General features: G+C 35.2%; 1 protein-coding gene across 3 annotated transcripts in view; it reads right to left on the bottom strand.

Moving 5' to 3' along the window:
- Nucleotides 1-2,987: 2,987 nt before the first annotated feature.
- Nucleotides 2,988-15,810, bottom strand: part of LOC138697662 (myosin light chain kinase, smooth muscle-like) — a 192,331-nt gene continuing 179,508 nt past the window's right edge. For all 3 annotated transcript variants that reach the window (XM_069823104.1, XM_069823101.1, XM_069823103.1), the window contains exons 4-8: nt 14,027-14,230; nt 12,134-12,275; nt 11,676-11,875; nt 9,553-9,705; nt 2,988-4,412 (exon numbers count right to left, since the gene is read on the bottom strand). In XM_069823104.1, coding sequence (XP_069679205.1) covers nt 3,236-4,412; nt 9,553-9,705; nt 11,676-11,875; nt 12,134-12,275; nt 14,027-14,230 — 1,876 coding nt within the window. In that variant the 3' untranslated portion in view covers nt 2,988-3,235. The remainder of the gene's footprint in view (nt 4,413-9,552; nt 9,706-11,675; nt 11,876-12,133; nt 12,276-14,026; nt 14,231-15,810) is intronic.

A 15,810-nucleotide genomic window follows, 5' to 3' on the forward strand; every position in this document is an offset into this window, starting at 1 on the left:
ACACCATCATTTGACAATAATTATGTCCACTCCACTCAATGCCTTCTTTTGGTCTATGAAAGCGAATGTGTTTTGATATTAAATTCCATTTACTTTTCTAGAAGTAATTTTGGATTTTAAAGTGCAACCTATTATCCTACACATGACCTGCCTTTACGAAAATTAAATTATTTTTCTCTTTATTTCTTCAAAGGTATCTAATTTGTAATTCGATGGTGTTTCTACTTTGGGGTGAAGGGGGAATAGTCAGATAGAGAAATTTGGAGGGTGGTTGTTAGAATAGATAGGGTTGGAAATGTGTTAAGTTAGAGGTAGGAATGTAATCTTGAGAACCGGATAGTTTAGTGTTACGTGGACAAGTGTGGTGTGAATGTGGTACAATGTTTTGAAACGAGAGTAAATAATTTATTTAATAGAACTGAAAATGGACCAAGAACAATAATAATGAGTGAATCTTGTTGTGGTGATTATTATATGTATAGGAGAGGATTGTAAACTACTTTGGGGTGTAGGGGAATAGTTAGTCAGATATTAGAGGAATTTGGAAGGTGGTCGTTAGAATAGATAGGGTTAGAAATGTGTTAAGTTAGGGCAGCGTTGTCAGACACAGCCTAAACGGAGCAGAGCGCTCCACTATAACTCGTTGCCTGCTCTGGTGCTTCCACAGACATAAGCAAGTTCACGCTCCGATTGGACGTCTCTAGCTCCACAACGGGTTTCGGAGCTTACAACTCTGACACTACTGAGTTAGGGGCAGGAATGTAATTTTGAGAACTAGATAGTTCAGTATGGAAATCTGTAAATAGTGATGGTGAGTCCCTAAATACAGAAATGTGAAGGGCCATCGACCAGTTGGTATGTTTTGCTTAATGACAATAAATCATATCATCATATCATATAAAAAAAACAAATAAATAAAAAAATTCGATGGTGTTTGAGTAAAGGGAGATAAATAATAAAAATGAGTTTTGAGATAAATGAAAATTAAACTTAGAACCCTTATTACAAATAATTTTCTATACAAATAAAACTCATCGAATGTTATTTTTATATTTTTTGTTTTTTATTTTTTTTTTTTTTTACATTTGCTTGTAGAATTTAACATGTGTATTCACCTGGGGAACAAAACTCCATTTGCACAAAAAATGATATCCCCTTTACCTGAACACCATCGAATTTGTCTTTTATTAAGGTTAGATATAGGGGAACTTATAGTCCGAATTCAAGAGACTAAGTTTAATAGTCTACATTTTTTTTTATTTTATTCTATTCGTAAAATTTATATTATTCACCATAAATTCTACTGTCTGATGATATATAATTAAACAAAAGAAATGAGTACCCCTCGTATGTTTTTTTTTCTTACTAATGGCAGGTAGAGCCCGGACGAGAAGTTATGGCACCAGTGCGAGGGACGCATTTTAGTTCGTTTGCTTGGACTTGCCCTCACACTCAACTGGAGGAGTGTTTGATTAGTTGGTTACTAGCATTCCGAGCGTTCAGATCGTTCTGCTACTACCGCTATTGCTAATACTGAAAACATTGTCCTTCTGAGCGCCCTCATTATGACATTGTCTAAGGTGTGAAATCATAGAGTAGTTCATAGTCAAGGACATGAAATAGTATACAATGTATGGAAATTTATGTCAGAAGAGGCTGTAAATGGAATACCAATTCCATTGAAAAGCGTGTGTGCAAGAGTACTGGCTGCCACTGGTATTTCAAAGCGAACTTTGGCAAGAATGAGGAAAGAAGGGAAAAATATTGATGCAAGAACAGCAGATTCTTTCTCCAGTCCAGAAAAATCACAGCCGAAGAAGAAGATTGTTGCAGCTGTAGACAGTTTTGATGAGGAAGTCATAAGAAGACTCGTCTATAATTTCTAAGCTACGCATAAGCAGAGGCTGACTCTGTAATCGCTTCTTCCAAAAATGGATATCAATGTATGATTATGTGAAGAAAGTAGAGAACAATTACATTGAGAGTGAGCACGTGATGGACAGTATTTTGGAGAACATTTCCATAAACTTAGGGACATCTGATTCCAGCACAGATCAGTCGTCTGATTCGGACGGAGAATAAAAATATAAAGATGGAATAGCAGGCGTAATTTCATTAGGTACCTTCGGACTCTTGAGTAGGAAAGTGGTGATACTAAAGTAAGACGAATGTTTTTAGAAAGAGATGAAACGGATATGCCTGCCGCTCTGAGCTTGAGAACCGTAACCCAAACAACCCCCACTCCTCTACCCTGCTGGCCGGCAATTTAAAACTTCGCGCAGGTTGGTGCCATAACATCTCGTCTCAGCTCTACCGTTGCAGTCAAGGAAAACAGTCATGAATGCAGTTCCTGTTAATTGTGGACACTCAGAACAGATAGAAATAAAACACAATTACAGAGACATAGTCATTATGTATATTTTTTTTATTATGGAATAAAGGATTGGATTGGAATCAAAGTTATCAAGTTTGAAACATACTGCATATAATGGAAATAGAATACAAAATGTTCTAGACTTGAAATAAAAAATATAGAATACAAGTAATGCACAATACTTGATCCAAACATATAAATCTCAAAATATAAATATGGATTGTATTAACATGTCTATACATTAGACAAAATTGCTTCCGCAAAATTAATTTTCACCAGTGTCAAATGTATACCATTCTGAATCTTTACAACTGACTAGTGTACGTAAATGTGGAAAGTACTGTATCTTTTACCTTTCAATATCAACCATTGCACTCAAAAAATAAATGTAAGCAGTGGATATTCTGACAAAACCATTCACTTCTCCATAAAACAGACACGAATTATAATTATGTGCAAGGATACATACATGTACAGACAGTGAGGGGTCTAAAATATGTACACTCATTTATCCTGTACAAATATACTAATACACTCAGTATAATATATAAGAAAATAAAAAATAGACACTGCTCGATTAAACCGAGTCAAAATCCAATTTGGCTCCCATTCTTCTGAGTGCGATGATTGTATTGACAGCTTTGATCCACCGCTTCTTGATGACGTAACGCTTCAGCTTTACTTTGCTGAGAGCTGTGTTGACGGCCACCTCGCTCAGCCACTTGTGTCTCAGGCTCTGGCTCGCAGTCAGCCGCTCTCTGCGGACGACATTGCAAACACACATGACCTAGCGCCCGTGCAACAAAGTAATTGTGCGTATGCTCTTGTATTGAAAATTTACCATTTGTTTTTGTCTTACAATTACACTCCAAATCGTGATGGTAAAACTGGATGTTTTTTCTCAATGGTTCGAGATGACTGAAAGTAGGTGGCTAACGAGGTCATGGTTCGCTGACCCAAAGACTCTTCCTCTGACCAGTCCATGGATATAGCTTTGCGACAAGTTTCTATCGGACTGCATGTCACCGTTTGCTTATCGTCCCACTTGTCAAGAAGGTGAAGGAGGAGGTCTTTAGTGATGTCGGCACCAGGAGGCTCGGACCTGTCTGTTTCAGGGGAATGCCGTGGGGATGGTGGGGCAGACTGACTGGAAGAGGCGGAGGACTGACTGTTGAATGCAGTGTCGGTCGAGGTGCGGGACGAACATGGAGATATCCCTGCAGCGTTTGCAACCATGAAGGAAGTGAAGTTAGTGGGAGGAGCAGGTGCGCCAATAGGGACGTCCCGATTCAGGTTCGAGAAGCGGAACTTAGGACGTCTGCCCCCTTCGTCCTGTATGCTCTCTCTTCTACTAGACAGTGGCGGTGTCTGACGTATTGTCCCCATGAACGGACTCGAGTACATGGGGCCGTGGTGTACGGGTGGCGGTGCGGGTACAGGAGTGAAAGTGGGGGTGGGAATCTGGGTCTCTTCGATGTTGTTATTGTCAAAGTCTGAAGCAGACCCGTGCATAGACGCCATTTGGAACAGCTTGTCCGAGAGTTTGCGGATCTCGTCTGCCAAATTCACTCTGGCAGCCATGTCTCCGCTTCTTCTCAATACGCACGAGCTGTCCGACGCTCGGCGTTCGAACGCCTGGAGTCGCTCCAAGTGATACTTTGGAGGAGGAGGATGCTTGTGCTCAAATGTGTAATGGAGGAAGTTGCCAGGATCCCCGTCGGGGAAGTCATGTTCCAAGATGGAGTCGGGAGAGCTGGAGACGGACACCGACAATGAGCTGCATGGTGAAGGAGAGAGACCTCGCAGGGAATTCTGCGAGGGGACCGTCTCAATGTCAGGGGACATGAACAGGCAGGGAGAGATGGTGTGGCACGTCTTGTCGAACAGATACGGACTGTTCGGGTGCTCGTTCCAACGCTCCACAAAGAAGCGCAAATTATCTTTAGCCACGTCGAGTTCTTCTGCGACAGGCGGTGGTGGTTTGGGTTTTCTCCTCAGCCAAGGGTGTGCCAGGCACTGGGTAGCGGACATACGTCGTCTGGAAGGGAAGGCAGACAAAGACCCAGAGTTAAGAACAAACTGACGCCACCAGTCACACTCTAGCCATACCACCTTCAGCAGGAACAGGGAGAAACAAAATACTGAAGCGAAAGAAATAAAACATAATATTCCATGCAGCTATAACAAATTGTAGTAAAATAAATAAAACATTTCGTATCTGCACTTCACACCAAAACTTCTGTATTCTACAAACTCTCAGATTTGTTACTTTGTGTCCATCTTTCATATCCGAGAGCAAACTATTTATAGGTGGAAATTATTGTGGAAGGCAAATTAATTATGAGGTTATAGGATGAGAAATTAAAAAGATAAACGATTTCGCCATAGCATAAAATAATCCTTTCTTGAACTTTGTTGGTGCTTTATATTTAAAGTATGTTATCTGAGTAACTGACAGTTTATATCACAATATTAAATCGGTATTTTAAGGAGAATGCTACCAAATGCAATATAAAGAAGCAGTTTTCATTTGCTACCTAAGACTGTATCACATATCTTTCTGTATGAAGCCTATTTATCACAGAAAAGTATAATGAGAGTTACAAGTACGAGATTATTACAGAGAAAGTTTGCTATCAATGCACACGTAATCTGCTATTTCTCCATTTTGAATCTTGCGTACACTACTTTTAACACTTGAATATAAGTAATTGATTAACTAGCGGACTTACTCGTGTTAATTATGTAAGTCTGTGCGGCTTACAGCTGTTTCGGTGTTTCATCACACCATCCTCATAGCCTACTAGATCTCGGCGTCATCTCGTACTTCTCTACCTGTTGTGTGGGTGCGTTTGATTGTTGAAAAGTGTTGTAAAGTGGAGTCAAATAGTGTGTGTACTGAAATTGATCTGTGTGTTGAGAATTTGATCGAGGTGTGTTTTAGTGTGTTTTTAGAACAATACGAAATATACACACTAAAATACACCCCGATCAAATTCTCAACACACAGATCAATTTCAGTACACGCACACTATTTGACTCCACTTCACAACACTTTTCAACAATCAAACGCACCCACACAACAGGCAGAGAAGTATGAGATGACACCGAGATCTAGTACCGGTAGGCTATGAGGATGGTGTGATGAAGCACCAAAACAGCTATAAGCCGCACAGACTTACATAATTAACACGAGTAGGTCTACTAGTTAATCAATTACTGCTATTTCTGTTTTTCTGCAGGAATACATAGCGTGACAAACAAATATAAAACTTGTGTTGACTAAATATTAAAAGATTATATTGCAGTATATTTCTTTCTTCTCTGTTCCTTCCTAAGAAAATAGCTGAAGCAATTCGGATTATATACATACATATACTAGAGTAGGTACCTACTTTAAGAAGTACTATACGAAATTTTAATTTTACGAGGTTCATACTTCCTCAATGATTGAACCATAATGCATTATTTTGTCATACCGTTTCAGTATTTGGAAATCTTGAATCATACCATTTGAAGCAAAAAAAAAAAACAGTTGTAGTATTCCGTATATAATATTCATGATGATATTCTTTTAGTCACTGCAGTAATTGTGACAAACATTGTTGAATCTTCATCGTATTATATGAATCCCATTAAAAAATCATCATAAAAAACACACTATTATTTTATATGATATAAATTTAAATTTTTCTCAATGCTATTTTATCTTGGGGTTATTCCCTATGCAAGCAATGTCGTATAGGTAGTTTGTTACTGAAATATTTTAATGTATAGGCCCATTAATCTAATGATATCGGAAACCAATCATGATTTATTATATCGACTGTATTTAACTATGAGAAAAATAAGCTCGTTTAGAGTACGGTATTGATAATATCATTGATGAACTATTAAGTTACCGTAATTAATTAAATAGGTAACAACTTCACTCTTTTAATATTTAAAATGTGATGTTACTTAAAGATTAACACAGTGAAGTTATTAGTTATTTAACTTGAATAACTTAATAGTTTATCAATGATATATTAGTGTTAAAAAGTGTAATCAAGAATGAAGTATTATTGAATTTTTGCTTCCTCAAATTTTGAGGTTGCCCGTAGACAAAGCATACCAGATAATAATAATACTTAAGATATCTAGATACACGAATACCTGCAGTTTGTCTTGATCTGTAACCATCTACTGTAGCTACTTAACTGGAAGAGACAAGAATGATATTTTTGTTTATAAGTTCATTTTAGCAATGCTACAATAATAGCAGTTGTTTGATTGTAATTGCGTTTGAATATCTGTAAGACATAAAGTTATCGGTATGATGACCCATTTAAATATACTCTCTTAGTATCTATAGAGAGTTGGAAGAAGAAATGTAGTTGATTATATAGACAAAATGTTTTCTGTGTTGAATTCCTGCTTGTACTACAGGGGAGGTAAAATGGATGAAAAAAGAAGAAGAAAGAATACCTGAACACTGCTTACTTGGAAGGGAAGAGGTGTGGTAGATTTTAAAGTAATATTCACAGTTTCATGCCACATTAAATAATATGAAAAATCTCAATGGATGGGTTTTGCAGCTCACTCTCTAAAATATGAAATATGAGCTGAACAAATGTGTAATTGAAGTACACTTGAATATTGAATTCTTATAATGAATGGACACGATGAATTATGAAACCATAAGTATTATTTTTCTGGATTGTAAGTAGGTTTAGTATAATTTACAGTTAGATCTGGAGCAAGATGGACAATCGCCACCTTTCTTTCCAAAAGTCACAGTTTAAAATCAGTGTTATGACACATAAATAATCACTTCTAGAGGAAGCACAAAGAAAGCTTGCCCATTTGACTGATGAGCAGAGAACGATATTCGGTCCTCTTGCCGCCATGCTCGTTACAGGGCTGCTATGAATCACCTAATGCTGTTTTCAGGGTGCATTCGAAAGCGCGGTCTTGAACTGTTCGTATCGTGAGTAGAGCGGGTAGAAGCTAGCGTTTGCGTTACATATTCTGAGTTTTATCCCTGATATCAGGAGTTTTATGTAGTTCAAAGTATGTTTGTTAAATAACAGAGTTCTGTATAACATTCTATGTACTTAACAATGCCCCCCGTTTCGCTCTAAATTAGAAAGTGCTAATAAAACGTTACACAGTCAAAATAGGGAATTATTTATAACGTCCATAAAGTTATGAGTATATATGGATTAAAATAAACCGACCATAGTACCCTAGTTATTGGAACATTTTAATAAAATCACATAATATTAGTGTTTTATTACAACGTCAAATATCAATTATTACACGATTACATATTTCTTATAACATCTTTGTCATTTCATTCAGTGATTTTATATGTAAAAAAATTCGTGTTTCTGTATTTTCAACAATTACATATTTGTCATTTCATTCAGTGATTTTATATGTAAAAAAAATCGTGCTTCTGTATTTTCAACAATGTTATGTTACTAGTTACTCTGCAACAAGGTTTAGGTTATGTTAAATGCGCTGTGATAAATCTCACTCGAAACATCAAGCCAGCAGACGACTGAGAACTGACGACAGTTTGCCAATCGAAGCGAGGTCGAGTGCACCCGAATGTTTCTGAAAGTTTGCGCAGCTTTCCGTGGCAAGCTCTTCTTGCGCCTACTCTACCAGCGGTAATTTATGTAATTTAAAATGACAGAATGAGAACAGTTAACGTATTTTTCAAGATATGTTGATGTCATTCAATTCATAACTCCAAACGACATATAATCAAAACGAAAAAACGGTGAATTTTGAAAAGAAAGGTTACAATTTCGATTTTTATTGTGGGTTAATTGCAATATCATTACAGTCATCATGCATTATTAGGTCTACCTCTAAAAGAAAACGTGGGCCTTTGTCATACCTTCAAGTATTCTTACACTGACCTGACGTGAATAGACACATATATGTATAGTGTATACATAACATACTTACAGCGAAATTAAATTTTATTGTTGAGCTTATTTGCTAAGGTGTCCAATCTTCTGATGTTATGCAGACATAGAGCAGTATATAAGAAAGACATTGTTAGTAACATATAATATTATAAGCTACTTTACTACAAGTACTACAGGTTATGCTACAAAAGAAATCTCATGCTGCCCTTCAGAAAGTAGTTCTGTCCTAGTCCTGTCTATACTTCAGGCATAGTCAATAGATGCTTTATTAGGCTAGAGTTAAATGGAAGAGGCGTACGTACATACTATGTAAACAAAAGGCAAAATACATTCGTTGTTTGGTTGGAGAAAGAAAGTCGTGAATAAAATCACGAGTAATCAGAACACAAGATCGATTTGAATGCACATTCACTAATGTGAGGTAGTGCTTAGATTGCAGTGGATATTTTGAGTACGGTACTGGTGTGAAAGAGGATATTTTCAACGTTGATATCAAAACATTTAGTTTCATATCGATTTCATTAGGAGACTTTTACAACATACCGGCACTGGTAAGTAATTGAATAATTCATAAATAGCACTTTTCAAATGTGAAGAAGGAAGTAAAGTAGTTTTGAGGGTATGGTACCATAACATACAAATGAGGCAGTATAATTCAACAATCACTATGAAAAATTCATTTACATAAAAAGTAAGGTGACCAGACATCCCGATTTGGTCGAACATTTCCGGTTTTCAGAGTCGTGTCCCTTTGTTCCTGCCAGGTTCAGCTGGGACACTTGGTTGTTCCGGTTTTCCCAAGTTAAATGAAAGTACCATGACTAGAGACTGCAGACGTTGTATTAACTGTGGAGTTATTTAGCGTAGATGGAATTGAGGATAGCGAGATGGTATTTAAAGAGGTGAGGCTGAAGATCGCCATAGATTACCTGACATTCGCCTTACGGTTGGGGAAAACCTCGGAAAAAACCAACCAGGTAATCAGCCCAAGTGAAAATCAGACCCACTCTCGAGTGCAACTCCGGATTGGCAGGCAAGGGCCTTAGCCGACTGAGCTACACCTGTGGCACATGAATTTAACAATGAAAAATGCCTAAAAGTCTACTTTTGAAAACAATCTCCGTGAAGTCTAAAAATTCATACAGTAATTATGCAGTTAATATGTTTACATAGTATGCACTTAATATTGTTAAACAGCAGCATAATATTATAGCCTACAGAATGTTAAAATTAGCAGATAAACAATGAACGTACTCTTTGTCCTTCACAAGTAACTGTGTTATGAAGTCCTTAGCATCCTCTGAGATTTCATTGAACACATCGTCATCAAAATCATACTTTGCTATTGTTACATTAGCCATAGTCTCAATATCTGTCTCTCCCATGAATGGCGATAATCCAGAAAGCCTAAAAAAAGAAAGCAAGCAAATTTATTAGAAAAACGAGGATGTGCCCAGCATATCACATGCAATATTTGACAAATTAAGCTTTCAGCAACTTCATCTCTTCTTGCTTTCACCCATTCCATTGAAGGTGGAGAGGGACAAATATTATGACTGATACTTTATGGTTTATCGAACAAGTTACCGAATCTTATAATCATACAATATCCATTAATCTCTTCCCCTTTCTCAGTTCTTAATGCAAATAACTGGGAAACGGAAATACTGGAAATCTTTAAACAATGCCCATTTAAAATTCTATCTTGACTCTTCGAGATTTGAACACAGATCCAATGCAATGAACCAACATTCGACAACAACGTGCATTGATAAAATTTTTTTATATTGTAATTTTGAACCTTTGGCAATGTCAGAAACTTATATACAAATCTACTCACAACTTATTATTATTATTATTATTATTATTATTATTATTATTATTATTATTATTATTATTATTATTATTATTATTATTATCATCATCATTATCAGTGCTTTTTTCTGGAGAAAAAGGTGGTGGAACTCTGTGTACAATATTTTACAATGGAAGAGGAGATGATTACTGTTCACTGCAAGGGAATTTTGTCGTTTTTAGCCTCCTTTTCGTCCAACTAAGACTTTCAACATCTAAGCGGAATTCAAAGAAAAATTATATTAAAAACATAGTTATTCACAAATATTTCGGTTCCACGATGAAAAATGCAACAAAAAGGTGCCAGAATGCTGTTTCAGCACGTTCTGCCAGAAAAAAGCACTTATTATTATTATTATTATTATTATTATTATTATTACTTACTTACTTACAGGCTTTTAAGGAACCCGGAGGTTCATTGCCGCTCTCACATAAGCCCGCCATTGGTCCCTATCCTGAGCAAGATTAATCCATTCTCTATCATCATATCCCACCTCCCTCAAATCCATTTTAATATTATCTTCCCATCTACGTCTCGGCCTCCCTAAAGGTCTTTTTCCCTCCGGCCTCCCAACTAACACTCTATATGCATTTCTGGATTCGCCCATACGTGCTACATGCCCTGCCCATCTTAAACGTCTGGATTTAATGTTCTGTGTAACTTTCTCCATTCTCCTGTAACGTCATCCCTCTTAGCCCCAAATATTTTCCTAAGAACCTTATTCTCAAACACCCTTAACCTATGTTCCTCTCTCAAAGTGAGAATCCAAGTTTCACAACCATAAAGAACAACTGGTAATATAACTGTTTTATAAATTCTAACTTTCAGATTTCTTGACAGCAGACTGGAATATAAAAGCTTTTCAACCGAATAATAACAGGCATTTCCCATATTTATTCTGTGTTTAATTTCCTCCTGAGTATAATTTATATTTTTGTTACTGTTGCTCCAAAATATTTGAACTTCTCCACCTCTTCAAAAGATAAATTTCCAATTCTTATATTTCCATTTCCTACAATATTCTGTTTACGAGACATAATCATATTATTATTATTATTATTATTATTATTATTATTATTATTATTATTATTATTATTATTATTTGAAATTATATGTAAGTCAAACACCAATATAGAGCTTGTGCTTTAGAAGTCTAGAATCTATGAAAATGTTACATGATACCGGTACTTAGAGTGAAAAGCAAGAAGGAAAGTGTACATATACCTAATTCAAGCTGTGTCTTTAGAGTTCCAGTATAGTCTCGAAGTATATATATATTTGAGTCTCAAATCAAAGTGAACTTATATTTCCTAATATGCACATTACTCTCATGACTCATCTCATAGTATTCAGAGATATTGCAGTGCTTGTGAAGCATTTGTATAATCCATAAACCAGAAGAATTGAATTAATTATGATAGTAAATTAAATTAATAAACAAGAAGTAAACTTAGTCTTTCTGTAGCTTCAAATTTCCACCATTTTTATACTATATCCTATACTCATTTCATAGTTTACTTACAAAACGTAACAGATGACTCCAACTGACCACATGTCTGTTCCATACGATATTTGGTCAAAATTGACAACTTCTGGTGCCACAAATTCAGGAGTGCCAAATAAAACTTGTAGTTTCTTTTGAGGGTCATACTTTCTTGCCAAGCCAAAATCTATAATTTTTATCCTGTTACCGGTTTTTGTTAGACACAATATGTTTTCAGGCTGAAAAAATATTCATAACATACATCAACTGTAAGTAAGGTTTCCACTCTGTAATTTGTCATAAATAGGTAGTAATTATGACTAACATTTCAAAATAAGTGAAACATAAATTTGTTTAATCCCAAATGTAATTGATAACATGCAACATACTTCTACTCCAAATAATTTGACTTTTAAACAACGTATTTAGTTATTGTGTTTGTATCTAATACAGAAATTACGAGTAAATATTGTATTATTTTCAATGTTATTACTTACCTTCATATCAAGATGTAATATACTCTGCTTATGAATGAATTCAATGCCTTCACATATTTGTCTCATAAAAACTGTGCATGACTTCTCCGTTAGTATGAAGTCATCGTCTATTACTCTTTCAAAAAGTTCACCTCCTTCAATTCTGAAATATAAAAACACTAGGCTCAACAAATTTTGTATGAATTTAATATATACAAAAGATAATTAAAGATTTTGCTTAGGAATTTAGCTTTGTCTTTTTTCAAGTAAAACTATTTCCTAAATTATTTATTATTGAAAGGACACAAGATTCTTACAGATGTAAGAAACATTCAAATAACTACAATGCGTCTATAATAACAAAAAAATATATATCTGAAGGGTTTTTTGAAAAAAGAACCATAGTCCAATAAATACAAATTTGAGATATTAAGCATATGGTGAGTGTAATGTAGCGGCCATCTGCTGAATTAGTTGTTAGAAGCAGTGGCGTATACTGGTTAAAGGGTTTGGGCTACCGCTGACCCTATTATTACACAAAATATATCTAACAATTACTTTAATTTTAATTACTATGGTAAAACTAATAATACAAAATTATTACATTATGTTATATTATAAACTTTTTCTTTTGTAATTTCCTTGGGCTACTGCCGGTAGCCCCGGTAGTCCGCAGAATACGCCCCTGGTTAGGAGAAAAAACACCATAGTCCTGTGTTGTAGGAGTGGAAATTTTAGTGGTTTTCATAAAACAACCATAGTCCAAAAATTTCTTTTGTGAAAACACTCATTGTCCAGCCAGGACGATGGTAGCATTTAAAAATATGCCATTCATATCACCTTGTGGTCACTGGTTGAGAATAAATTGCCTTCTGAAGGATACAATGGAAGGAATGATGAATGGGAGAAGAGTTCGGGGTAGAAAAAGATATCAGATGATAGACGACATTAAGATATATGGATCATATGCGGAACTAAGAGGAAGGCAGGAAATAGGTAAGCCTGTAGAATGCTGGGTTTGAAGTGAAAGATTTGCCCTTGGGCAGAACACTATGAATGATAAAAAAAATTGTGTTCATACAACTGTTTTAATTATTTATTGTATTTTAATTATATTTTAAGAATGGTAATGTCCAGCGCTTTTTTTCAGCCGGAACGGTCCGGAACGCGTTCAGGTAAACTTTTTGCCATTACAAATTCCAACGAGATATATTTTATAAGCGAGATTGAAAATTAAAATTGCCGCCACTGCCGAGTCCAAGAGTTTACATTTTCTCATTATTATCGTTGGTGCAAAAGTAACTCATGCGATCTAGTGCTGCCATCTTCCGTTATTGATCCTGAAACTATAGCTCGAAATCGCAAAATTTCCATTATGCTTAAAATCGATGAGCTCCGTTTGGAACTTATTGTAATATAAGGTATATAGGCCTAATATTTTTAAACCTACGTTTTTGTTGTATAATGTGATATAGTGATAGATATTACCAGTGCTTTTTTTCTGGAAAAAAGTTTACCGGTAAACTTTTTTCCAGAAAAAAAGCACTGGTAATATCATTGTTTTATAAAACTTTAATGTCAATATCATTGCTTTATAAAATTTTAATGTCATATTTTTCCTTACTTTCTTCATCTGGGTATATCTGATTGTACCAACGAGTTGCTGATATTTTTTTGTTAGTTATTGTCTATAGGCCTATCATTGTGAGATGGGAGATATATGAACGTTGTAGAGATGAAGATGTTTATGTTTAAAAACGCTGGCAAGTGTAGCCTACCAACATAACATTGCACTCTTCACTTGAAATAAAATTGAGCCTATTTAAAACTAAAATAAAAAATAGAACATTGTTTTATATTTATACATGTTCAGGTTTCAAGTTCCACTTCTGGATATTACACAAAGTTACTCACAGCTCAAGAACGACGCACATGACTTTGCCGTTGTCGAATGCGTCGTAAAGCTGGATGAGGCGTGGATGCTGCAAGATCCGCATGATTTCGATCTCACGCTCCACATTGCGACGGTCTTCTCGTCTGGGAGTGGCTACGAACTTTGCTGCTAGTTGAAGACCTGTGCTTTTTTCTCTACATCGGTAGACTGTCCCAAACTTCCCTCTGTAAGAATATCAATACATGTTTTGTGAAATAAATTACTGTACACCATAGTTATCTTTCATAGTACACAATACAATTAAAACTGAAAGAAATATGGATAATTCTGCAAATAACACGACTGTTGCAGCAACTTCATAAATACATTGACATTATTCACGATATTTCATCACATATCTGTTATGCAGACAACTTGAATATTACAACAAATTGAAAAAGCTTGAACAATATATACATTAAACTCACGAAGACAATGAAAGCACATAGTGAAAGGTGTTCAATGGTAGCAACGTCGTAGATTAAATTGTTAAGATAAAAGGAACATAATTTTCATTCATAATTTTGTATTATTTACTTTTATTCAGTGAGAAATCCACTTTGTTTACCGAAAAAATTGCAACATTGTAGTAAATTCAGTAGCATTTGTACCACTTCTCCACAGCAGTAAGGGGAAATGATGTAAATATTCACTACTGCTGCACGTGAGACTCTGCAAAACTCTATTACCTATGTCCTGCGAAACTCAGATCTTAGGTGAAGTGTACGTCTACATTTCGGTAACAGCATTGCCAAACATCCATTAAAGTACCGGTACGTAAAGTTATTTATTAATAATTAAGGTATTAAAATACTCTTTAAGTCATAAACTTGACAGAAACATTATGCAAAATATTTGTAGGAACTGAGAACTATAATGTAAAGAAATATATAAAATGTGTATTTATAAATGTGTTCAAAAGATGATAGGTTAAAAAATTATCATGTAAAATAATAATTCCTGCGAAATGTAACCGCAGAGAACTTTTCCATACATTCTATGCTAAGGATTCGTACCTTAAAAGGACTGTCACTGAACACCTCCCAGCCTGTATATCTAGTAACCCATACTATTATTTCGTTTAGAAATAACTATTCTATTTAAAAGCATATGCATTTAACTTCTATAATATTAGTCAGCAAAATCTAAATCATTTTAATATATAAGTGTATTTAATTATGTAGATTTTGAAAAAGGCTTGACGTGATCAATCAAGGGAACATGTGGAAAATTTTAACGAAGAAAAGCATTTAAATATGTACCGGTACATCTTATGAGAGCGTTATATATTTTACAACAAGAGGGCTAATTGCTGATTACCAAGGATTCTTAGTTACGTTACACATTGGTAACACAAGAGTTTCCATTATCATCCACTCAATTTTAATTTATACACGGACGAAGACGTAAGTAAACGTTAAATAAATTCAAGAACCGCTATTTTACTGCACAAACAATTTTAATATCACTTTTATAACTGATCGTGAATTTAACCTCTGAAAATGCTGTATAGAAGGCGGAACAGACATATACAAAGAAAAAAGATAATGCATTTTCATTTTTCCATTGAACACAATGTAGAGTATTGTCACGTTAAAATAGAGTGGAAGTGAAATAACCCTGTAGATTTTTAGAGCGAATAGCCCATGTTGTATATAACAAAGAAGTGTAACACTATATTGGAAGAAAGTTCATAGTTTTTTCAGAAAAAATATTTTTTTTCTTCAAATGTTTAACACCCTCCTATTCGATAACTATTGCCAGT

This window comes from Periplaneta americana, chromosome 4, assembly GCF_040183065.1.
Source record: "Periplaneta americana isolate PAMFEO1 chromosome 4, P.americana_PAMFEO1_priV1, whole genome shotgun sequence".
NCBI lineage: Eukaryota > Metazoa > Arthropoda > Insecta > Blattodea > Blattidae > Periplaneta > Periplaneta americana.